Genomic DNA, 25,485 nt, shown 5'->3' on the forward strand with positions numbered 1-25,485 from the left:
AATTTAGGGGCTAATAGTGTCATTGTCACAATCCAAGAATAATCCTATTAGCCAATATGTATGCTTTCCATTTGCCTTTTTGTAACATGTATGGTAAAGTGATGCTTTCCATTTGCCTTTTCGTAACATGTATGGTAAAGTAATTAAATAAAGTAGCTGGCACCTACAACAGAAAGGAGAGAAGTACACTATCAGTGCCATAAGTTGTGTACGGCGCTCTAAAAGTTTCCGTTGAATCACTTAAGGGCTAAATCGGAGAAAAACGATCACTTTGATACCACAAACTAAAGATTCCGACCAAAATAATTATGTGACTTTTTTAAAAAAAAAAAAAAATCAACAACGCCTTCAAACGACGTCGTTTTCGGTCAACGACGTGGTTTTGCCATCCTACATGGATGGCCTCACAAAAATGATGCCGTTTAACTCATTTGGAGATTTTTTTTTTATTTGGGGATTGAAATTAGGGTTTTTCCGACCTAGCTCGCTCGGCCATCGTCGCTCGGCCTCCACCGTCGTTGGGCCCCCATCGCTCGCTCGGCCGCCATTGCTCGGCGCTGTTTGGACACCCTCAACAACACACGAGGGAGCACTAGCCCCAGTCGCCGGAGCCTAGATACTAGAAGACGTAGGCCAGGCACTTGTCTAGGAGATTGGAGATGGAGAGGGAGACATCAATGGCGGCGCACTCATCAGTGGCCTACCCGAGCACCGGCTAGATCACGACCTTCGACTTGGCCGCTGAGTGGCCGTTGTCGAGGTTGGGGTAGGGGTCGAGGTCAGGGTTGGAGCCGCGGCCGCCAAGTGGCTATTGTCAGGGTCGGGGTTGCGGTCAGAGCCGCAGCCGCTGAGTGGCCATTGTCACGATCGGGTCAGGGTCAAAGCTGTGGCTGCCAAGTGGCCATCGTCGGGGTCAAGGTCAAGGTCGGAGCCACGGCCACCGAGTGCGAGGGCCGTCGAGGACGGCGACTAGCCAAAGATTTAGGGTTTTAATTGGGGGAGACACCAAACGGCGTCATTTTGGTGTTAGGATGCTAACTGTTCTCTTTGACGAGCCACATCAGCTTCAAAAATTAATAAAAATGTACCACGTTGGATTTCCAGCCAACCATATCGGAGTTGACACTAAAGTGAGCGTTTTTCAAACTTTTTGGCACTTAAGTGATCCGACATAAACTTTTGGCACCAAAGTGAGCGCCGTACACAACTTATGGCACCGATAGTGTACTTATCCTGGCAGAAAGGAAAAAGAGAGAAATCACTTATCACCTTCTTCATTGACCTTTTAACACATAACAATCTTGATCATCAAAACATCACTATTATCTTGAATGTACTTCTTTTGAGAATGACATAAAGTCAACTTCTTTTAAACCAAGGATTAATTTAGTGAAAATAAACAATTTGGAAAACATTTTCCTAAAAAGTAATTGATTATATCACTTGACATAATTAGACAACAAATAATATTTTGATTATTTATAATAATTTATGCTTAAACTTTATTGTGAACGATAAAAATATTTTTCATTCATATATTTTTTTTATGTGATATAAGTGATCATATTTAGGAAAATATTTTCCAAATCATGATTTTGCCGCAAAATAGATGGACCTTGAGATTGATCATATAGCATATTTAACTTCCGATTCATGATTAACGCATTAAATTGGAAAATACAAATAGGTTTTATATATTGAATAAGCCTATGCATATATCATATGAGATTTTCATATGTATTGGTCATTGGATCGAAATTTTGAAATGTAGTCAAAAGTCTTAAATTTATCATATAAAATGTATATAGGTCACTGGATGAAGATTTTGAAAAGTAGTAGAAAGTCCTAAGGATATTATATGAGGCATTAATATCTCCCAAAGGTCTTCTACAAAGGATCACAATATCTTTGAATTTAACATATATAATTCACACTAGCCTTTAAGTCAAAACGGCACATGCGGTATGAATCACATGCTACAGTGTTCATTCTCTCCCTAGAGCAACTAAGCAATTTTCATGTCCTTTATAAATCATCCTCCAAAATCTCGATCGATCATTCTCACTTGATTGATCCAAAATCTATGAAAGAGAAGCATTAACTTTTAATTAGTATAAGATATGAACTGAAATTCCTTATTTAGCTCCCGAGAAACTTGGTGAATTCAGGTCAATATTGAAAAGGACCAAGTACATGTTTTCCTTCATCGTCTCTTCTCTGGCACGTGATGCGTGTACCGTCGAATCTCCACCTCTAGTCCTAATGGGCGTCTTCTCTCCTATGCCATATTTGCCATCTCATCCCTTTGCAATGGCCCGCAGTTGGCTCCTTCTGCCATTACCTTGAGAGCAGCCTTGCCACCCCATGCTCTCCCTTTCACCACCTCCCCGAATGACCTTGCCATCCATCACGGTTCTCTGTCGTTGCCGATCCAGTCCACGGCTCTCAACCATCATGGATTTGCCCCAGTGGCCACCCTTCCAACATGGAAGGAGGAGGTGAGAGGTTCAAATCCCCACATTTTTAAGAGGGTTGGGGTGTGAACGATTTAGTTTCAGGAATAGGTTTGAACTCCCACACATTGTAAGAAGATAGGACAAAAGTCTGAGAGTAAGAGTTAAAATAGGAATAAAGTATGACCAACTAAAAAAAAAAAAAGCTCCTAGTTGGGGCCACCCTACTTGCCTGGCAATCCATATGGGTTGATAAGATTGTATTCCTTATTTTAACGTACCGGTGCCTACTTGCCTAATTCTCGCCAATTTACCCTCTATATGTTTGTCTTCTCCGAAAGGAGGGATTACCTCTAGGTGCTTTACATTTTTTAAGTCTCAAGGTCCAAATTGAACTAGGATGAAGCATTTTAAGGACTTGCATAGATCCAATGACCCTTAAAGGGGATCTAAACAAATCTTATTGATAAGCTTGAACCAATCGATGGGGAGCCTATCCTTACTATGACACAACACAAACGAAATGAAAACGGAATGGATGTCAATAGAATGTTTGATTTTTTTGAGTACCTGACTAATCCCTACGAGATATGGCAATTCCCTATTTCATATTCATCGGGTAATTACCACAACACACAAGTCTGTAGTCTCTGAAGTAAATCCAAAAAAATGTACAAGTGTGATGATTTGAATCTTGATCTTGTGCAAGGAGGACAAACACCTGAATCATTTGAGCAAGCCATAATAGTTAATGGAATTGATATTTTTAAATCTTACGTTTTATCCTGATAAGGAAAAAAAAAACAATGTGGGAATTCAAAACGGATTGAAGTCAACTGCCAAATGTGCCCCCAAAAGAAGTAAGAGAGATGCAAAAAAAAAAAAAAAAAAAAGGTACACTTGAAAGGAAATTTCCGACCAAAAAAAAAAAAAGAATCAAATATGGGGTCTTTTGGAAGGAAGGTGATGTCCACTCCTTCCCCCACGGTAAGAATTGCCAATCATGGTTGCTCTCATTATTTTTTTCTTTTTGTTCCAAGAATGGCTGCTCTCATCAGGACGCCTGTATCCTCTGATGATGTGATCATGCCAAACATGAAATAAGGGACGTGGACCAAAAAATCTTGAATATATTTCTTTTTATCAATTCAGTTCTAAATTTTTTTAATTTTATCAATTGAGTCATAAATATTTGTTTTATATTTTGCCAAATGACTCAATTCGGTCAATTTTGGTTAGAAATCACTGATGTGAATATTGATCGACCGATGTTGATAATTTTTAATAATAATTTTTTTTTCTCTTTTTCTTCTTTTCTTTTTCCTTTTTCCTTCCATGAGGCCTCATTGATGGCCAATGGAGGCTGCTAGTCTTAGGCAAGGGTTGCCCTCGCCATCCTCATGTGAAGGACGCTCAAGCCACCCTTGTTGAATCAGGCAGGGGTGATCCATGCCTGTCCAAGAAAGAGTGACCCTCGCCAGCCCAGGCTTGGGCATGAGGGCAGTCCACGTTCGCCCAAGCAAGGGTGACCCTCCCAGCCCAAGCCTGAGTGGCTCTCACTTAAGGCTCGGTGTTGGTTAGCGAAGGGAAATGGGGAAAAACATAAAAGAAAAAGAAGAAAATGAAAAGAAGAAGAAGAATAAAAGAGAAAATTATATTCAAGATATATTTAAATATTATAAAATAATTGTCCATGTTTGCACCGGACATGCTATATAAAACGGCTAGAGTCCATTTTAGTAATTTTCACCCAAAATTGATTATATTGACTCAATTAACAAAACGTGAAAATGTGCACGACTCTATTGGTAAAATCGAAGTGTCGAGAATTGAATTGACAAAAAGTAGAGCGTATTCAACACTCTTTGGACAATTTTCCTTACCGGAATCATCACTCCACCACTTCAATCCTCATCCCGCGAACCAACTGCGACGATTGAAGCAAGAGATTTCTCCATCACGGATGCCGGTTGCTTTATGAACGATGATGATGATCATCATCATCTCTCCAAGGCAAGGGAGGAAGGCAGCAGCACCAGCTAAGACGCTTTTGATAAGACTCGGTCCGTCCGCTAGTCAAAACAAGGACAAAGCTCCCCTCTCCCTTCCAGCATCCTCACCGAGGCCACGTACTGGCAATTAACCAAAGAAGGTTAAGCCAAAGCAAGCCACGTACTTGCAATTTTGGCAAGCTGTCAAGAAGATGCATGAGGATTTCCACCAAAAGTCCACGTTCAACCCCACGTGCCACCTCCCTAGGTAGTCACGGTAAGGAATGTTGACCAAGAGAGACTTCCAAAGGTGGCAGAAAGTGAGTATAAAACCAGCCCTTCACCCATTTCGTTGAAGCTGGAGCAAAACCCTCACCAATTTTCTTCTTCTTCGTTCCCCTACCAGAGCATCATAGCCCCTCATTTCGTTGTGCCACGACCACGAACAGCCCTCATTCTACCAGCTTGACATCATACAGCTCGCATCATTCACTGTCGTGCCATCTTAACTATTGTCGACGAGCATTGAGGCAAGTAGAAGTCCTATTCTTCTATATTACGTGAGGCTACCATTCCTTGGATTTTCGTGATACGAGTCAACAAAATTGGGCTTGCATCCGTGGAGTTGCTGTTGTTGTCATGGTTTAGTTCATGTCGCTTAAGTTAAGTTCGATCTTGACTAGTATAGTCATGTACCATGATGACCATTGGTGCAGTAGGCATTGGTTTTGGTTTGTGAGGCTGCGAGCCGCAATGACCATCGGCAAAGTTGGCGTCAGCCTTCGCTAGGTCATGATGTCACAAAGTCAATCCGGTTTAGGTGCGAGTCCTCTCCGGACTCAAGGAGGTCAATCTCGACGTGATATGGTAGTAGTCAAAGCCATGGTCAATTTGATGAGCTGTGTGTGGCCATGTGAGTTTCAAGTCGCATTAGACATGTACCCATTTGTGCTAGATTAACTTTGCACGTTTTGACTAGTGTTTTGTGCATCAGTATTCCTTGGATGATTCAATGAAACCAAGTTGACTCAGGATGATGTGGATTCGGACAGGTTTGGTAGTTGTAAGCTTAGGCTCATTGAGGGCAGGACAAGGAGAGATTTTTTTTTTTTTAGGCACTTTCATTTCTTTATTTATATAGTATAGCTGACCTGGGTCGATTCATTGGGATCAAAACGTTCCTTCTCCAGGCTTTATCCAAAATACTACTCAGACCACCCTACTGTCTCTCTACACGGTCGCCAACATAACAAGTCTTAGTCTCACCAAAAATGCCACCCTCGCCCCCCAACACGTCACTACTAGCGTGACTATCCAATTCTTTCCATTTTTAAGCATGCGGAAACGTGTAACAACAAATCAGTATACCATAATTTCAACCAACGCACGTGGAAATATAGAACCAGGCACCTTCATTTCTTTATTTATATATTATAGGCAACCTAGGTCGGTACACTGGGGATCAAAACTTCTCTAGGCTATATCCAAAATTCCATCCAAAATACTGCTTAAACCACCCTATTGTCTCTCTACACGGCCGCCAACATAACAAGTGCTGGTCTCACCAAAAATGCCACCCTTGTCCTCCGGGCCCTCATCTACTCGATCTCGCTGTCTCTATCGTCATCGCTGTTTGGGAGTGTAAGTGGCCCCACTGCACTCCCACTGATCCTGGCATAGATGGCAAGAAACCCTATCAACACCGGGTTTGATGGGGGACCAACATTGACTGTCGGATTGTGATGATCCGAATGAAAGCGACCTCAGGGAAGTCGAGGTCTATATGCTCTGTCTGATTCCATGTGAGATATGTCCGGACACCCTAGAGGATCATGGAGGACATAGGTAGCAAAGACATATCTACTGGTCTAAAAAATGATAATCCACCAAGGGCGGGCACAACACTCTACAAGCAAAAGCCTGCTAGACTATATCACGTGAATCTACCATTACCCATTCGACAGAATCCTAGACATAAAATATACGATATCAAAATAATTTAACTTGCCTGGGAACTTTTCTCAACTTAATGTATTACCGGTTCTACAAGAAATTCACAGAAACGGTATACCAGGAAGTAAATGGAAATTTGAGAACTTCAATAACTATAATTTATCTAGGTTCAGCTACCACCATCTTCAAGCTGGCGAATGACACGAGCTGTATGATGTCAAGCTGGTAGAATGAGGGCTGTTCGTGGTCGTGGCGCAATGAAATGAGGGGCTATGATGCTCTGGTAGGGGAACGAAGAAGAAGAAAATTGGTGAGGGTTTTGCTCCAACTCCAACGAAATGGGTGAAAGGCTGGTTTTATACCCACTTTCTGCTGCCTTTGGAAGTCTCCTTTGGTTAACATTTCTTACCGTGACTGCCTAGGGAGGTGGCACGTGGGGTTGAACATGGACTTTAGGTGGAAATCCTCATGCATCTTCTTGACAGCTTGCCAAAATTGCAAGTACGTGGCTTGCTTTGGCTTAACCCTCTTTGGTTAATTGCCAAGTTTTGTATGAGAGGCGGCTGGCGACTTTGAGGTTTAACGTAGTTGATGGTGGTGAATTTCAATTCACCAAGTCAACAGCTCAAAAATTGAGCAGCTGGTTTTGGGCTGGTCAATTTGGCCTTTTACCTCTTCATGGGCGTAATTCCCTCTTGGGCTCAAATAAATCCACTTTGGCAAATTTCAAGAAAAAACGGCTAAGGTCCGAAGGGTATTCAGCGTGCGCCGTAGTGGCGTCGCGACGGTGGCGGCTAGGTGATGTGGTGGATTGGTACAACGGTGTCATGATACAGTGATGATGGCCCAGTATCCTAAGAGTGCTCGATCTTACTAAACGAGGATCCAGATGTCACATTTGTATCGATTGCCTCAGATTATGAAATTCGGTTAATGCAATTATATGGTAAAACATTCCTCGCGCATGCATGTTGCTCTACGATAACTACTATCCTCTCATGCAAGGCACTTTCACTTGGGAAGAGAACACTCGTATGCATTGCTTGCTTGCATTGAGCAATTCATTGAGTTTGTAACTCTGTAACGTGCAGCTATTCGGCTATGCCCTCACAATAATGTCTTCATGTTCGTTTTATTCCTTCGTTGATGGCCTAGAGCCTAAAGCTATTTTGTAAATGATGTGCTCTTAGAGATTGCACTATGAATTCTTGCAAAGGTTGAAGGTATCAAGGCCTTTTGCTTGATATTGATATCTAACTAGGACAAGGATTGCTATGAGAAGAGTCAATGTAATTACAACTCAGGGCAAAGAATGCTCATACTCATCTCGATCTAATAGCTGGATACACCATGCTCACGACAAAAACTTACGGGATTTCCAGTGAAAAAATCATAAAGCTTCTTTTGAAAGTGACGCCTCATGCACTTGCACACGGTTTTAGTCTAGGAGGAGTATCAAAACCATCACCATTAAAGTGGCTTTGCTACAATGGCTAAGCCCATGGATCTGCTTTTGCAGACAAGGAAATGGACAATAGAGACAGCTGTGTTAATCCTCTTGTTACATATACAAAACTTCGAGTCAATCCTTTTGCTGTACAGATTCCTTTTTCCGAGTTGAATCGATCATATCAGCTATGATATCCACACGTGAGCTTAGCTCAAAGAACAGTCTCCCAAATGCTTCCATGCTACTATGATTATGTGAGAAAACAAAAAGTAGAAAGCGTGACAAGAAGCAGGCTCTGCAGGCAATCCTGCTGCCTTAAGTTAAACATGCAAAAACAACAGAAAAATGGGTTCCCTAATCAGTAATTGAACATATAAAAAGGGCAAGAAATGTGCCTCCGTTGAGAGGCAAACCCTATTGGTCTGGAAAGTAAACCAACTGATGCAGTAGAAATGACAACGGAAAGTTACATCATTTGGGCCTGACTGTGACAAAGTTGGTTGGTGTCGCTCAAGACATCTACGTGATTTGGCATTGGGAATGTCTGTTCACCCATCAGCAGAGGCTTTTCTGAAAATCCCTCACAGTGCTAAGGAAAAGATACTGCAAGTAGCTTTCATACACTTGCTGCCATGTTGCTTAGTTAGCAAGAAGCAATGCAAATAATTTCACTATTATATGCCATGTAGGAAGAAGAGCAAATAACCCAGATATGTAATATACCTGCGATGATAATCTAAGTCACCAGCTTGCCACAAATATTCCTGGCTATTAATTCAAAGTGCCTCAAGTACCAGCCACTTCTACGCATGCATCTTCTTTAAAGTAACTATCACAGACTGAAGGGATCAGATTGTGTTAGCAAAAGAGTATAAAAGAAAACTAGTATCTCTCCCCAAGCATATACGCAACAAGCTAATCAGGATTTATAACATAATTTTTTGAACCCTCCGCCTCCCCTCTCTTCTTCCCCCCAACAAAAATATAAAGTCCTTTTGTTTTCTTTAGGTCCGTGATATTGGTGAATAAGGTCTGCATTGCAGATCTGTGGTACAAAGTAAATTTATTACCATTAACATCTACTTAACTCAAGAGCATCCAGACACCACACTAAACAATTGTTTGCTTGCATGCTAGTATGATTATATTTGTGTCAAGAAACAAAGAGTAGAGGGCGTAACAAGATTGTCTTGGCAAATCCTGCAGTCGTGAGTGAAACATGCAAAAATAAACCGAAACATGTGTTCCTCAGTTATTAAAACAGAAAATTGGCAAAGAATGTACCTCTATAGAGAACGAAGGAAAGTTACATCCTATTGGCCTCTTTCTAATGAAGTTGATTGGTGCCACTCAAGACGTCAATGTGGTTTGGCATTGCCAATGTGTCAGCGGCATTCATGTTCACGCATCAACAGATGCTTTTTGGAAAATCCGTCGCAGTGCAAAGGAAAAGATACTGCAAGTTGTTTTTAAAGAATTTAGAGAAAAGAATTGTGATAATTCTCAATATTTTTGTACCAGGATTACAAAACTATTTATAGGACTTCTACAAGTACTAACTAGGAAAAAACAGATCTGTAAAATACAGCTATAATCCCACAAATCAAGGGATACTAATAAATCATTTCCTAACTAATTATTTACAGCTATTTCCTAATAATTAGGACCCAAAAAATCAGGATTGAATATTCCTAATAATCAGATCCTAAAAATCAGGATAATTCAACACTCCCCCTCAAGCTAAGGAATAGATGTCTTCCATTCCCAGCTTGAAGATTATTTCATGAAAGATCCCACCATTAAGTCATTTGGTTAGCACATTAGCTAGTTGATCTCCGGAAGGTATGTAGGACATGCAGATCAACCCCTATTCTATCTTTTCTTTGATTAAATGCCTGTCAATTTCAATATGCTTCGTCCTATCATGCTGTACAGGATTATGAGCAATATTAATTGCTGATTTATTGTCACAATACAGCTTCATAGGACCCTCCCACTTGATCTTCAAGTCTTCTAGGATGATTTTAAGCCATAATAGCTCACATATTCCTTGGGCCATTGCTCGAAATTTTGATTCAGCACTTGATCTTGCAACTACATTCTGTTTTTTACTCCGCCAAGTCACTAAATTTCCGCCAAGAAATGTGCAATAACCAGATGTTGACCTTCTATCCACTATAGATCCTGCATAGTCAGCATCGGTATAAGCTTGCAACATCAGTTTTTGATTTCTTCTTAATAGGACTCCTTTTCCGGGACTTCCTTTTAAATAATGTAGCATTCGATTGACGGCTTGTAAGTGTGATTCTCTTGGGTCATGCATAAATTGACTAATCATACTTACTGAATAGGCAATATCAAGTCTAGTATGAGCCAAATAGATAAGTTTCCCAACCAATTTTTGATACATTTCTTGATCTACATTCTTCCTTTGCATCTCCAAGCTTTTTATTAGGCTCAATAGGTGTGGCTACTGGTTTACAACCAAGTTTTCCAGTTTCCTTCAAGAGATCAGTCACATACTTCTGTTGTGAGACAAAAATTCCTTGTCTAGAGTAAGAAACTTCAATGCCAAGAAAGTATTTGAGTCTTCCTAGCTCTTTTATTTCAAACTCTTTAATCAAACACTGCTTTAGCTGCTGTTTCTCCTCATCATCGTCACCTGTGACAATAATATCATCGACATACACTAGAAGTGTTGTTACTCTCCCTCTTGCCGAATGCTTAATGAAGAGGGTATGATCACCTTGGCTTTGTTTGTAGCCTGAAGCTTTCATAATTCTGGAAAATCTCCCAAACCAGGCTCTAGGTGATTGCTTGAGCCCATATAGTGCTTTCCGTAATCTATATGCTTTGTTTCTTGTTTTTTCTCCTTCAAATCCCGGTGGAATACTCATGTAGATCTCTTCTTCTAGGTCTCCATGTAAGAATGCATTCTTCACATCATACTGCTGAAGTTGCCAATTAAAATGAGCTGCCAAAGAGAGTAGAATTCTCACAATGTTCATCTTTGCCACCGGAGCGAATGTTTCCTGATAATCTACTCCATAAGTCTGAGTATAACCCTTTGCCACCAATCGTGCTTTATATCTCTCAAGAGAACCATCAGCTTTGTATTTCAAGGTAAAAACCCATTTGCAGCCCACAAGATTCTTTCCTTTAGGTTTTTCGACAATCTCCCAAGTCTGGTTTTTTTCTAGTGCATCCATTTCTTCTCTCATTGCATTCCTCCATTCTTCTTTAGACAATGCCTCGGATAAAGTATTTGGAATAGAAAAAGTGTTTAGACTCACAATGAAATTTTTATGAGATGGTGATAGGCGGTCAAGTGACACATAGTGAGATAGTGGATATAAGAATCGCTTTGTGCATTCTCTAGTACCTTTTCTAACAGCAATGGGAAGATGCGAGTCATTTTCAAGCATATCAATTGACTGTTTATGCAAAGGAGAGTCAGAACTTATCGGAAATTCATTTGCAAAACTCGGATGGGAATCTTGAACTTGTGTTTGGTCTGGAACAGTTGTCTTTCTTGAGTATACCTCAGGAAATCTCATAGAGTCATAAATACGAGGAGATATGGGAGTGGACTCTTGTTCCGGAATAGGCTCAATTGTAGAGAGTGGGTCCGGAATTAAAGTAGCACGAACTGATTCATCAAAAACTGATTCATGAGGAGCTCGTTGATCAGAATTGGAGGTTGATTGATTAGGAGTTGATTGATTAGGGATTGGTTGATCAGAAGTGGGAGCTCAGATTGGAAGATTATTAGGAGGTAAGTCAAGATTAAGGACCTCAAAATCTAAAAAATTGCATAACATTTGAGGTCATTGGTGAGCCTTTGTATGGAGACTAGGTTGGCTGATAATTTTGGCACATGGAGGACATCTTTTAGAGTGAGAACAGGCGTAACATAGATATCACCAACTCCTGCAACAGTGGCCAAAGAACCATCTGCCACCCCTATTTTTCTATTGCTTGGACAAGGGGTGTAGGTACTAAAAAAATGAGAAGTGTGAGTCATGTGATCGTGGCTTTGAGTCTATTATCCAAGCTTCACTTGAAAGTTTTTGAGGTATTTAAACTAAAAGAGAATGGAGACTTACCCAAGAGTGCTAAGGAACATGCACCAGAGGGTTTATCAAGAGACCCTAAAAGCCCTTTAATTCTTTCTATTTTCTCATTGCTAAAGGATTCTTTCACCTGTCCTTCACCGTGACTGATTTGCTGGTTAGTCTGTTCAATTAGATGAGCACAGGGCCTTGACTTGTCCTCCTTTGTTTCCCCACTGAGGTTGCTGGTTTGCCATTCGGTTTCCAGCAACGTTCCTTTGTATGCCTTGACTTCTTACGGTAGGTACACCACAAACTGTCTCGATTATCCCTCCATGTAGACTTTGAAGCATCCACCTTTCCTCTTTCTTGTGTTGACGCATTGCGAGTTACTAATGTTGAGCCTTCCACAGCTTGAGGCTCTAGCATTATTCCCCTTCGACTTTCTTCCGCCCGGATTAGAGAGATTGTCTCTTCCAAAGAAGGGATTTCTTCTTTTCCAAGTATTTGAATTCGACTTGGTCAAATTCAGAATTAAGACCTGCCAAGAAATCATATACTCGATCCTTTTCAATGAAGGTTTTTAGAGTTGCAGCATCATCTGCACACTTCATCTCAAATACTCGATAATGATCGAGTTCTTGCCATAGATTTTGAAGGAATTGGCATATTTTGTCACCATTTTGCTCCCTTGTTTTGTTGCACTTGTCTTTACCTTGATTTCATATACTTGTGCTGCATCTCGAGCCTTCGAATAAGTCCTGCGAATAGAATCCCAAATCTCCTTTGCAGTTTTGAGAAACATACATGTATCACTTATGGCTGGATCCATTGAATCCCAAAGCCATGACATGATCATTGAATCTACCTCATCCCATGCGTTGAACGTGGGATCTTCTGGTGTTGGACCTGTTCTGATAAGATGCTGAGTCTTCCTTTACCCTTCAAATAGGTCTTGATGAATTGTGACCATTTGAGATAATTCTTTTCATTCAGCCTATAAGTTGCTCTCACATTTTGTAGATCTCTGGTCATATGGTTGGTGTTGGCCTCCTCATTTTGACCCGAAGTATTTCCAATCAATTTTCTCTCAGACATGGATAATTCCCACAAAGAAAGTACTTGGAAAGGAAGAGCAAGAGAAAACAGAAGCAGTAAAGGCTGCTGCAAGTGAATGAGGTTTTAGGGTAAAAAAAAAAAAAATTGGGACAAGTTTAGAAGCAAAGAGGGAAAAATATAGCTAAAGGGATCACAACAATGATAGTTGCGATCAGATTGTTAAGGACAAAGACAAATCCAGCAATGAAGGCTGTGATTGGAAGATTATTGCATCAATGAAGGATGCTCTGCAACATTATCCCAGAAAAATGAGCCTAATGCTCTGATACCATGAAGAATTTAGAAAAAAAGAATTGTGATAATTCTCAATATTTTTGTACCAGGATTACAAAACTATTTATAGGACTTCTACAAGTACTAACTAGGAAAAAACAGATCTGTAAAATACAACTATAATCCCACAAATCAATGGATACTAATAAATCATTTCCTAACTAATTATTTACAGCTATTTCCTAATAATTAGGACCCAAAAAATCAAGATTGAATATTCCTAATAATCAGATCCTAAAAATCAGGATAATTCAACAGTTTCATACACTAGCAGCCATGTTCCTTAGTCAGCAAGCTGTCCCTCAAACTTTGCTGTAAGAAGCAGAGAAAATAACCCAGATATGTAATTGATCTGCCATGGTAATCTGAGTACACATATTCACCACTATGGATTCAAAGTGGCCAATACCATGATCATATACCATCCACTTCCACCTGTACATCTTCTTTGAAGAACTATGGTAAATAAGATATTGAAGGGATCAGATCATGTTAGGAAAAGAAAAAAAAAGAAAACCAGTATCTCTCTCTCTCAAAGCACATACATAACACCCCGGAAAAAAGAAAATTTGTTTTCTTTAGTTCCATTTTGAGGAAGAGGTCCATTATACTCATCTCAAGTTCAATTTGATAAGTGGTCTCTTGAGCTTGATCTTTAGCTGACCTGGCTTGACTCAAATGTCAAAAGGAAATTTTAGTCTGATTGGGAGTTAAGTTAAATTTGAAAGTCAAAATTTGGATGACGAAGCTATATGCATGTTTCCAACACTACTGAATGTATTGTGTGGGCTAATTAAGTTGAAGATTTCGAGCACGAGCTAACTAACTGGACTTGGAAAGAATTGAGAAAATCTTAACTATTTAAGCCAGCCTCAAAAGGAGTTTATACAAAGCTTGAAAATCTGTTTGCGTTGCAGTTCACAATATCTTATGCACTATATTTTGCAAAATTTGTTGGTAATGAATATGAGGAAATGAGGTTAAGCTAAGTGCATTTGCTAAAGTACACTATTAATAACGATGTAGCATTTGAAGGAATAGCAAAAAGAGAGGCCTGACTAACATTCTCAGATCATCTTTCTTTCTGAATATTGTAGTAAGAGCTAGTTGATGAACTGAGCAAAATGGAGTACCGGCAATCAAGATGCAAAGAGTTCCATCATACCATTTAATATGATGTTCACCCATAAATCAAATGCTTTTCAGAAAATTCATTGCACTGCAAACAAAAAAGACACTGCAAGTAGTTTTCATACACTCACAGGTTGCAGCCATGTCCCTTACCCCGCAAGCAGTCCCTCAAACTTGGCTATTATGAAGCAGAGCAGATAACCCAAATATGTAATCTGTAATTGACCAGAGATGCCAACCTGCGTGCTCCGCAGGCCACAAATATTCTCCGCTAGCAATTCAAAGTGCCCATCACCATGATCAAATACCATCCACTTCCACAAAAGAGTAACAGAAGCACCATGATCAAATACCATCCACTTCCACGAAAGAGTAACAGAAAACCAGTATCTCTCAGAGCGCACACACATAACAACCAGGAAAATATAAAATTTGTTCTTTAGTTCCATTGTGAGGAAGAGGTCCATGATATTTGTGCATAATGTCCAAATTGCATAAATTTAGCACATGGTAAAGTGGTTGCTATTAACATCTGAATTGCACCACTTTAGTACATTGAAAAGTTACTGCTATTAACATCTATTTAATGCAAGAGCATCCTCGCACCGCTTGATCATTGGCATGAATTTCAGCTGTTTGATAAATATTAGGCAACAGAAGCACTAACTGACAAGTACGTGTACCACTTAAATACAGCAATTCCCCACACTACCCAGCTATATGACAAACAAAATCTACCTTACACCCCTCCAAAAGCCTTATAATGAAGCAAGAGAAATAATCCCCTGGACTTAAAAACAACTTGATAAATGGCACATGCGACTCCATGGGATGATGTGACAAAGAAAACTTGCCGTTTATCTGTTTTACAATTTATCACATTCCAGATGAAAAAGTGGACAGATCTCAAACACAATTGAGAGATCAGCCAGAAGAGGAAGAAGTTCTAGTTGTCACGAGATATTTAACCCACAACTCCATCGTCCCTACATTTGCAGAAAAACCCCTTTCGATCATTTCACCGACAAGTTGCGCTGCTCTCCTGTTTTCTTTACTTCTTAGTAGTCCTTGGATGATAGTGTTATAAGTGACACCATTTGGAAGGCATCCATTTCCTTGCATCTCCTTTAGCAGCTGATATGCTTCCTCCGTGCGTCCTCCTTTGCACAATCTACACATGACAATACTATACATCCACACATCAGGTTGCAACCCTCGAGCATGCAAACAATCAAACAGCCCTATTGCATCGTCGAGCTTTCCGGCATTACACATGCCATTTATTAGGATACTGTAAGTCATGATGTCTGGGACAAATTTGGAATCTTCCATCTTTTGAAGTAATATCATGGCCTTGTCAATCTGCTGCATTTTACATAAGCCATCCAGGAAAGAATTCAAGATATAATGATTTAGAGAGAGATCGCGAGACTGCATCTTGTTAATTAACTCCTCTGCAGCTTCAAGGTTCCCAACCTTGCAAAATCCGTCCACGAGAGTGCTGTATGTTATGACATTAGGAATCAGGCCCCTTTGGAGCATTTCTTGGAAAAGCATCTTTGACTTGTCCATTCTTTTCGCTTTGCAGTATCCGTTAATCAAGGTGTTATAAGTAACAACAGTAGGTGAGCAGCCTCTTTCAACCATCAAATTAAGCACTTCCACTGCATCTTTCATCCTATTTTGCAAACAATAACCATTCAACAATGCATTATAAGCGACACTATTAGGCATTTTACCTAATTGAATCATCTGGTCGACTATGGCCTCTGCCTCTACAAGCAATCCCTCTTTACAATGTGCATCCACCAGGATACCGAAGGTTAGAACGTTAGGCATGACTCTGCTTTGCACCATATGACTCAGCAGTCTTCGAGCCTCTTCCAAATGGCCGGAATTGCAAACTCCTTGAATGACGGAGGTATAAGTAACGACGTCCGGTTCGATTCCTGCTTTCATCATCTTCTCCAACAAGACCATAGCATCTTTCCATTGGCCTCGGTTGCATAAGCAATGGACCAATGAGTTATAAGTGAATCTGTCGGGTTGGATGCCTCTGCTCGTCATCTCTTCCAACAATGCCAGAGCATCTTCCATCTGGCCCACATCACACATACTGTGGATCAAGGAGTTATAAGTAACAACATCTGGTTCGATGCCTTTCTTGCTCATAATGCCGTGGAGTCTCAACGCCTCTGTGACCAATCCCTCCTTGCAAAGACCATCGATCACTATGTTGTATGCGAAGGAATTGATGCTGCAGCTTCTCTCTTCCCAGTCCATCAGCAATTCAATCGCCAATCTAGTGTTACCAGCCCTGCATAACCCCTTTGCGATTATGGCATACGTGGTCTCATTAGGTTCGGGGCCATTTCGCCCCATATCATCGAGGAACCTCAACGCTTGCTCAGTTTTGCCCGGAATAAAGAGACCATCAATTAAGGTACTCGAAGCCACCACATCGATGGGAAACCCAAGCTTCAAGATTCTGCCCAGGATAGACAAACCCAAATCGATCCGCTTTAACCGACAGAAGCAATTCAACGAAATATTTAACCAAATATGATCTTCAACTCCTAACGAACGCAGCTGCTCAATCAAAGCGGATGGCAATCGAGTAGTGCTTCATCCTCACTACAGCACCCAACAGAAGACTGAAATCCCGGGGGGAAGGCAAAGGGTGCGTCTTCATCATTGCAACGAAGCAACGCTGGGCATCGCCGACGCTCGAAAACACACCACCATTCCTGCACATTTTCCTCACGTGACTCAAGACCTTGCTTGGGTCATCTAAATTAAGGTTAGGAGGGGTCGAGGAAAACCGACGACGACGACGATGGCGAGAGGAGAGAGGGAGGATGGAAGGCTGGAGATCGCAGTGGGCGCATGAAGAAGGAGGAAGATGGAAGAAGCAGGGCGGCGGAGACTCGTCGGCTTCATCGTTCTGGGGTCTCTCTCTCTCTTTCTTTCTCACGAAGCACGCTTACTAGCTCAAAAATTGCAGGCGAGAACCTGAAATTCAATTCAATTGGGAAATAGATAATGACTCTAATGGTCGGTGAATTTTCTAATAATACCATGTAATTTCGTACTTCACTTTCATAGTTTTAACTAAGGGCTTGAACTATTTTAAAATATTCGGCAATATCCAAGCATTAATTCGATTAAATTGGATGACATGTGTCAAATTTACCATTTGTTAGTTTACATTAAATTTTATTATTAAATTAGATGACGTGTGATGATTGATTGGCGTACCAATTTGGGATTTTACTATACGTTTGTCATAATTGTACAATTTTTGTGATATTAATTCAATTTAATGGATGGATATTTGTCATAAACATACCAATTTGGGGTTTTTGGTTGTAAACAAATTAGCTTGAGGTAAATTTAGCACAAATGTATTAATTTTGGGTTTTTCATGATCAAAAAATTAGTTTAACATAAATTTATCACACATGTCTAGTTTGGGGTCTTTTACAGTTGGACATCATCGGCATTATACCGGAAAAATCAATGTACTTTCACTTTAAGCAAACATTCTAATTCACATTATTTCATTTGATAGAGAATTTATTTAAGTCACAAAATTTATACGCGGACAAGAAGAATAAGGAAAGTCACAAACATTCTGATTCACATTATGGATGTTTTAAATTTGGGCCTTCGTTCTCAACTTACATGCTCTATTGAAAAATTTAAGAGAGAAGATGACATCGTTTGTATTGAATGAGTGGCTCTTTACTAATTTGGAGTCTTTTATTCAAAACAAGGATCACATTGACGAAAAGAAAAAAATTTAAAGACTGATCGAACTAATTTAAAGTTTATGGATGACTTCATACATTAAACAGAGTTGAAAAAAATGTATTTGCACCAATTAAAAATTTTGGGAAGATGTTGACATTACGCATATTGAACAAAAATCCATGGAACTATTAGTGTCATTGTCAAAATCCAAGAATAATTCTACTAGCAATTGCATAGCCTTTTCATTTACCTTTTTTTAACACATATGATCAATTAATCAAATAGAGTAGCTAAAAACACTTAGCTCGAGCTCTCCCCAATTTATATCAATTCGTAATTTAGGTTCAAGTTATTTAGCATGAAAATGATATTTATCTAAGAGTCACCACTAATCAATTTATGATTGGTCGATTAAATACCCAAGTAAAGTATTAAGAGAAATACCTTACTTTTGCGAATCAGAGTTCAAGTACTTGATTGTGTAAGGTCACTCTAACGCTCTTTTGGTAATTTTTTTCTCTTTTTATTTTCCAAAAAAAATAAATTTGCAAGAAGCTTAATTTATTTGAACCCATCTCTAAGATGCATTCTAATTTAATTAATAAACATTTAATTAGATTTACTAAATTGGGCTTTTGATCTAAATTAGTGCCATTCAACTGGAAAAATCAATACGCTTGCCTCTACGCTATTTACTAAAGAGCTCGAGAGAGAATTTAGTTAACTCATAAATTTTGTACGCGGAGAAGAAGAATGAGGAAAGTCACTAACAGCAATTATGGATGTTTTGAATTTGATACTTCATTCTCAATTTAACCTGATCTAATTGATAATTTAAGGGAGAATATGACATTGTTTGTATTGAATTAGTGGTGGTTCTTTACTAATTTGGAGTTTTTTTTTTTTTTTGAAAACAAGGATCACGTTGACATTGAAAAACAAATAGTTTAAAGACCTAATTGAACTTTGGTTCATGGATGAGTTCATACATTTGAGAAAGTTAAAAAACCTAACTACACTAATCACAAATTTTGGGAAGACAATGACATATTGCATATTGAACAAAAATCCAAGGGAAATTAGTGTCATTGTCAAAATTCGAGAATAATCCTATTAGCAATTACTTATCCTTTTCATTTACCTATTATTAACACATTCAGTGAAGTAATCAAACAGAATAGCTTAAAACTTGAGTAGAAAGGAAAATGAGAGTAATCGCTCCTCATTGTTTACGTTGACTTTTTAATGCATAGCAACTTTGATGATCAAAACATCACTATCAAAACATCACTGTCATTTTGAATATACTTTCCATGAGAAAGACATAAAGTTAGTATTTTTAAATCGCTGGTAGTATTTTTAAATTGCTGGTTTGTTTTAAGAAAAATAAACGTCTTGAAAACATTTTCCTAAAAAAAGATCGGTTACATTGCTCGAAATAATTAGCCGACAAAAAATATTTTCATAATAAATAATAATTTGTACCCAAATTTCATTGTGAATGATGAAAGTATTATTTGTTCATATATTTTATAAAAAAAAAACATAAGCAAAAAATATTTTTCAAATCGTGATTTCTTCTTGAAAAACGAGCCATATGACTAATCAAATAACTGACTTGACTTCTGTTTCACAGGTCAATCATTTGACCCATTAAATCATCGGATCCATAAGTCGGAAAATACAAATAAATCTTATATATTGAATAAGCCAAGGAAAATAAACATGACTGCTCAGCGCGAAGAATAGTGAGCTCTTAAGGCGGACCACCGACGTGCCGAAAGAATTCTCTCCTCTCGGTTTCAGATTTCTCTTCGAAACACCTCCAGCGGCATTGATCATTTTCTCTCCGCAGCGATGGTGCAGAAGCAGCACCACAAGTCCAACGCCAAGAAGCAGCCTCACGTAAGCCACGTCCTTTGATCTCCAACAAATTCGAAAGTTTCAATTGCTGCGATAATCTGTTCGTTGCGGCGAGGCCTCTGAAATTGAGCTTTCGTGGAGGTGTTTTTGCCTAAGTTCTTGGTTGGAGTGTTCGTCGGTGGTTGTTTTCAGAATCTGAGTGGGCGTGAATGTGGTATGCGTTGGTGAACAGGTCAAACAGCAGGGGAAGCAAGCGGATAACACGCAGTTCCGAGCTCAGCTTGATGCTCTGGGCCTGAAAATTGTCCAGGTGACGGCAGATGGTAATTCCTTTTTCAGGTCTGTGTTCCTTGTTAGAAAACATCACCGACTTGTTCATGATTTTTTATTGAATGTTTCCAGGAATTGGTTTGTTTTGTATGATAACAGTATTACTCTGTTGTAGAAGGTTAGTGGTATGCTCGCATTTTTATGGTACACTGGTTTTGGATTGCTATCATCAATGTGCTAGAAATTCCTTTGTTGGAAAAACCGTTGCATTTTCATATGATGTATCATTCTGCTTGAGACACTGCCATCTGGAAATATATCTCGAAGAAGAGCCCTATTTGTCGGGGAATGTAGCTCTTCTACCTTAGTCTTGAGGATATTAGATCGTCACTTCCGAAATCCAACTAAGTTACTTTGTAAAATTTCATAACCATTGTACAGCGTCCTGGACAAACAAACCATGTTCCTCATTCCTGTTTTCATTCCAAGTATTTGAATGATCCATCCTCCAGGTAATCTTACTGCCTTGTATGGAGCTTTTGTTTATAGAAATGCCTTTGCCATGGTTGGAATTCTCATAGTTGTCTACTCTTGTTAATTAGGGCCCTTGCAGATCAGTTGGAAGGCAATGAAGATGAACATGGGAAGTGCCAGAGTATGGTTGTTCAGTAGGTATTGGTATGTGGAGTGCAGATTTCTCTTTTTCAAGCTGTAGGAATTATGTTTGCAGGGGTTTTTTCTTACATGGTGATGTCGTCCTCATTTGTATTAGTGCTCAGTGGTCCTAATTTGAACTTTATTTGGTATATTTTGTTCTTGAACTTTTTCTGTTAAGTATTGATGGATCTCACACTTATATAGACACTGAAATAGCATGCCTTTGGAAGAAAAAACCAAGTTAAAATGGGTATTATACATTGAAGCATACATTTCTGCTGCCAATGGTTATTCCTGATGATGTTCAGCTCACAGTCACAGTTGCATAGAGCTATACCAACACAATGATCACCTGAGCAATTTGACATCCTTATTTTACTAGAGAGGAAAACCTTTTGAGTGTTTGCTGTGATTTGGATGGTGTATCTTGGCCTAAACTGATTGGTGCAGGAGGAAGCTGGACTTAAAAGTTACCTGCATTGTTCTAGCCTACAGGGGGATAAATTACTGGCTAAGCATCTGTCGTAGGAGACCGAAATGTCACTTTAGCTTTTGTTTCTTCAATAAATTATTTTATTGAAATTCCCATGCATAATCCTTCAATGAATGGCATCTTTGGAGATTCTAATTTGAGATGGATTGGATCTGTCTAGGTAGCGATTGTGACTTTGGATTGTCACAAGGGTCATGAAATTTAGTGGATATATGATATTCCACACTTTACTATCCTCGATAAGTGTCATCATGCGAAGCCAGTAAGCATTAAAAATGTGCGTTGGGCCATTATTGTTTTGTGGATAGGGAAAATCTTAGTCTTTTTGTACTGATGGCGTTTCATTATTTGAACTTATATATTTTGCTTTTCTTTATTAGATCTTATCATGACGAGGAACATTACAACAGTGTGAGGTTGAAGGAAGACACCAGAGATGGGCCAGCTAGGCCAATTACAATCAAGGTTTCTACTGGAATCTAATTTTAATTTACTAAGTAGGGAAGTTGGACAAATTTGTGAATTTAAGTATGTGATTTGATAATTTCTTTTGCTGAAAGACAGATTCTAATCTCTCGTTGTCATCTTGCCAAGCAAAAGCTGGGTCAAGCAAGTCTAAATCAGGAGCTGGTAGGGATATTACTGATGCAGGATCCATCAAGCTAGTCATGGCTGGAAGTGGTTGTGAGAACATTGAGAAAGTTGAGCAGGTTATGTCCTCTTTTCTTCTGCTTGCTTGTTTGCATTAAATGCTTTCCTCTCATTTGCTGGGTGTCTAGAATTACAATGCAATGTTTTGGACCTTTTTCAGACTTCTATGCGATGTGATACTTTTACAGACAGTGCTGCAAATTTATGGGGATGTTGATGCCGCCATGGAGTATTCGATAGCAGAAAAAGGCATTGAAGATTTTTCAGAGGAAACTGTCCAGTCTCCCTGCAATGCAGATGTTTCTCATGGTAATGGCTGGTCAGTCTTTATCTCTCTGATTTTCTTTAATAATTTAACTTCGCAGTTTCGGAGATACTGTGTTGAGCTTCACGAGAAGCTAGTTTGGTGTCATTTTGATGCAACTGGTCAACCATGGATTTTTGGGTAGTCAAACATGCTACTCCCAAAACTATTTCATAATTCTTTGTGGTATTTAGGTGATGATGCCAGTGGAAATTCTGAGGAACAGAGAGAGGAACCCGTGGAAGAGACCAATAAAGAAAATCCACCTAGCAATAGCGCTAAACGGACTCATGATGATGGCAGTGCCCAGCGAGAAGACAAGGTCTCCGCAAAAGATGATTACATTACCTCCTTTACCATTTTGGTTTAAGCTCAAACATGAGAACTATTGGTGATGCACCCTTTCATTTTTATTTGCTTGATTTATCTTGAAATGCAGAAAATTCCAAGAAACAAGGCTTGTCCATGTGGTTCAAAAAAGAACTACAAGTCCTGTTGCGAGTCAGGGACAGGGAAAGTCTCTGCAATTTCCAAGTATTTCTTATTCTGTCAGTGCTTTATATGTCAAGTTATAGTTTAAGCTTGTCCTTTGTTGATGTATATTTCCTGTTTCCGTGTGATTGAAGTTTATACGTATCTTGAAATTATGGCTTATGTATCCAACATTGTATCATACTTAACTTCAAGTCTGGAATATTTTCTCACTCCTGCACTTTGTCGAATAATGGGTTCCCTTTGGAAAAAATGTTCATACATGAGTAATATAAATTTATACTTACAAGAACAAAGACAGCACTGAAGATTTCTCCTTTTTTATGTCTAAATGTTGTTTTGCAGTGATCAAGCTCTTGAATCCAGATAAGATAGAAAGGAAAAAGAAGCAAGGCAAGAGAGGGTCTAACGCATCTGCACTTTATAGTGGATCTGATGGAGGGCCACCTGATATGGGGGCTCTTTGTATCTGATCTTTGGTTAAAGTATGTGCACCATCATTTATTGAATTTCAGATATCAGTATGCTATCTTTCAAATATTTGATTAGACACAATTTCTTTTTCTACTTATATTAGCATGAATTTGATGCATGCATCTCTTGTTTGATCTTTGGGATAAGTACACTTTCTAGTTTTCCACCTGTTGCCAACTTTAGAAAGATCTATAGGTACAAAATTTTCAATGGCATTACTTTCTTGGATAGTCTGCCGTCCGATGCATTTTATATTGGCAATTGTAATTTGGAGATTCTTTGTACACATAACTGATGCGCATGCACGTAACACCTACCCTGGTAGATTTGTTGACATTGGCGTAGGTGAGTTGGGTGAGCGGCTAAAGGGGAAGGAGATAAAGGAAATTTAGTTATTGCTGTCCCAAGGCTAAACCTTTTCATGTATATAAAAGAGACATCACTTGAATTTGACAAGTGATGGTTTAATTTCTAAATCCCTTCCAAAGTAATGGTTTTGTTGTAATTGTAGTTTGGGGTTCCCGTGAAGATGTCATTCTTTTTCCTTTTATTTCTTTGACAAAAAAGGCACTAAGCATTTATGCACACCACTTCTTGTAATTGATAAAAGATGCATGAGATCCAAAATGCACTTAAGCTCAATCTATAAGGACCGGAATGCAATCCATTTGCAGTTGGAGATGACAAAGATAGTATATATGTTTAACATTCTTAATTTCAACCCTTATTTTGATCTCTAATAATAGGTTAAGGATTAGTACGCCGATAGCAAGAATATGCCATGAATCGACTCGAGGGTTGGTTATGGGCCGTGATTTGTGGCACGGGACCTTGGACTGGCCGTAGAACCAGCCCTAGGATCGGTTGATTGGCCCAAGGCCTGGGCCTTGGACCATTCGAGATCTCTTTTACATGATAAAAGAGAAGTCCAAACTTGGTTTTAGGGGTGATCGGTTCCCGGTTCGGTCCGGTTCCAAGGTGGAACCGGGACCGAACCGGAACCAGACTGGTGAATCGGTTCCCAATTTTGGGAACCGTGGACCGGACCGTTGGTCTTAGGACCGAGAACTGGACCGGACCATCGGTTCCAATCCGGTCCGGTCCAATCCAAAAGAATTGACACTTTATTTTTTCACTAGAGAATGTCCATTCACTAAAGAATAATCATGCTCTGGACCAATCAATCAAATTCGGTTTCCAAGCAATCTAATAAAACTACTCACACATGTTTCCACGTGCAAAATATTCAAACTTCACTTGTGTCAATATCAATCATAGTTTATGTGTTTCATGCTTAATTTTAAGCATAAAACCCATGAACAACGTGATTAAAGGTTTTGCTTGGCTTAGGTTTTATAGACAATCTCTCTTCTATACTTTGAATGTTTAGTCGATATGAGACTTTTTAAGGCTTGAAGTGCCTTGTCGTTTGCAAGTGAGGGGAGCAAGAGAGAGTGTGAGCATGAGGAGAGTTTTTTCTATAAATAAAGAGTATCAACAAGAGTTTTGGTGGTCTCTTGGCCACATAAGAGGTTGTTACTTAAATTGCAATTCCGATTGCAATAAGTTTCATATTTAATATTAATATATTATACATGTTTATATATTATATGAATATAAATTATATAAAAAAAAAATTGGTCCGGTCCGGTTCCCACCTTGGAATCGGGAACCGGACCAACCGGCCGCCGGTTCCAAGATTAGGAACCGAGAACCGGACCGCCGATCGTGGGAACCGCCCAAAACCAGCCCATTCGGTCTGATTCCGGTCCTGTTCTGGTTCGGGTTTCCGTTGCACACCCTACTTGGTTTCACCGGTTAAGCCAGGTTGTGTCCACTTTTTCCGATCATGTCTTAGGCACGGACTTCAGGTCAAATAAGATAGTCGATTGTGGTCAAACTTGATTAGTCCCTGCATGATGACAAGGCCTTCAAAACTAAGATATTCCAAGTTGCATTTAACGCCCTCGTCTTATAGTTAATTAAAGAGCATCGACTGAGATGGACACATGGCAGCCTTAGCCTTGGAAGACAAGTATGAAACTTGGACTAGTCATATTTTCTTAGAAAACAAGTGTGAACAAGTGGGAAACGCATTAAATAAAG

The 25,485-nt window shown here is 39.4% G+C and overlaps 2 protein-coding genes across 2 annotated transcripts; one reads left to right on the top strand and one right to left on the bottom strand.

Moving 5' to 3' along the window:
• Positions 1-14,921: 14,921 nt before the first annotated feature.
• Positions 14,922-17,292, bottom strand: LOC104432865 (pentatricopeptide repeat-containing protein At1g62930, chloroplastic). The gene has a single exon (XM_039308683.1). It carries the CDS (start codon positions 16,802-16,804, stop codon positions 15,347-15,349), a length of 1,458 nt encoding a protein of 485 aa, XP_039164617.1. The 5' UTR covers positions 16,805-17,292; the 3' UTR covers positions 14,922-15,346.
• A 5,063-nt stretch (positions 17,293-22,355) lies between these two features.
• On the top strand, positions 22,356-23,311 carry LOC104454100 (OVARIAN TUMOR DOMAIN-containing deubiquitinating enzyme 7). The gene is made up of 4 exons (XM_018872127.2): positions 22,356-22,428; positions 22,608-22,735; positions 22,853-22,947; positions 23,251-23,311. Exons 1-4 carry the CDS (start codon positions 22,401-22,403, stop codon positions 23,273-23,275), a joined length of 276 nt encoding a protein of 91 aa, XP_018727672.2. The 5' UTR covers positions 22,356-22,400; the 3' UTR covers positions 23,276-23,311.
• Positions 23,312-25,485: the final 2,174 nt, after the last annotated feature.

This window comes from Eucalyptus grandis, chromosome 1, assembly GCF_016545825.1.
Source record: "Eucalyptus grandis isolate ANBG69807.140 chromosome 1, ASM1654582v1, whole genome shotgun sequence".
In the NCBI taxonomy this organism is placed as follows: Eukaryota; Viridiplantae; Streptophyta; class Magnoliopsida; order Myrtales; family Myrtaceae; genus Eucalyptus; species Eucalyptus grandis.

Bases quoted from the DNA above. Each gene is read 5' to 3' on its own strand.
- LOC104432865 (XM_039308683.1), bottom strand. From the start codon at position 16,804: ATGGGGCGAAATGGCCCCGAACCTAATGAGACCACGTATGCCATAATC.
- LOC104454100 (XM_018872127.2), top strand. From the start codon at position 22,401: ATGCAGATGTTTCTCATGGTAATGGCTG. The intron at 22,429-22,607 runs GTCAGTCTTTAT...TGTGGTATTTAG, and splicing joins GTTTCTCATGGTAATGGCTG to GTGATGATGCCAGTGGAAAT. The intron at 22,948-23,250 runs GTATTTCTTATT...GTTGTTTTGCAG, and splicing joins AAAGTCTCTGCAATTTCCAA to TGATCAAGCTCTTGAATCCA.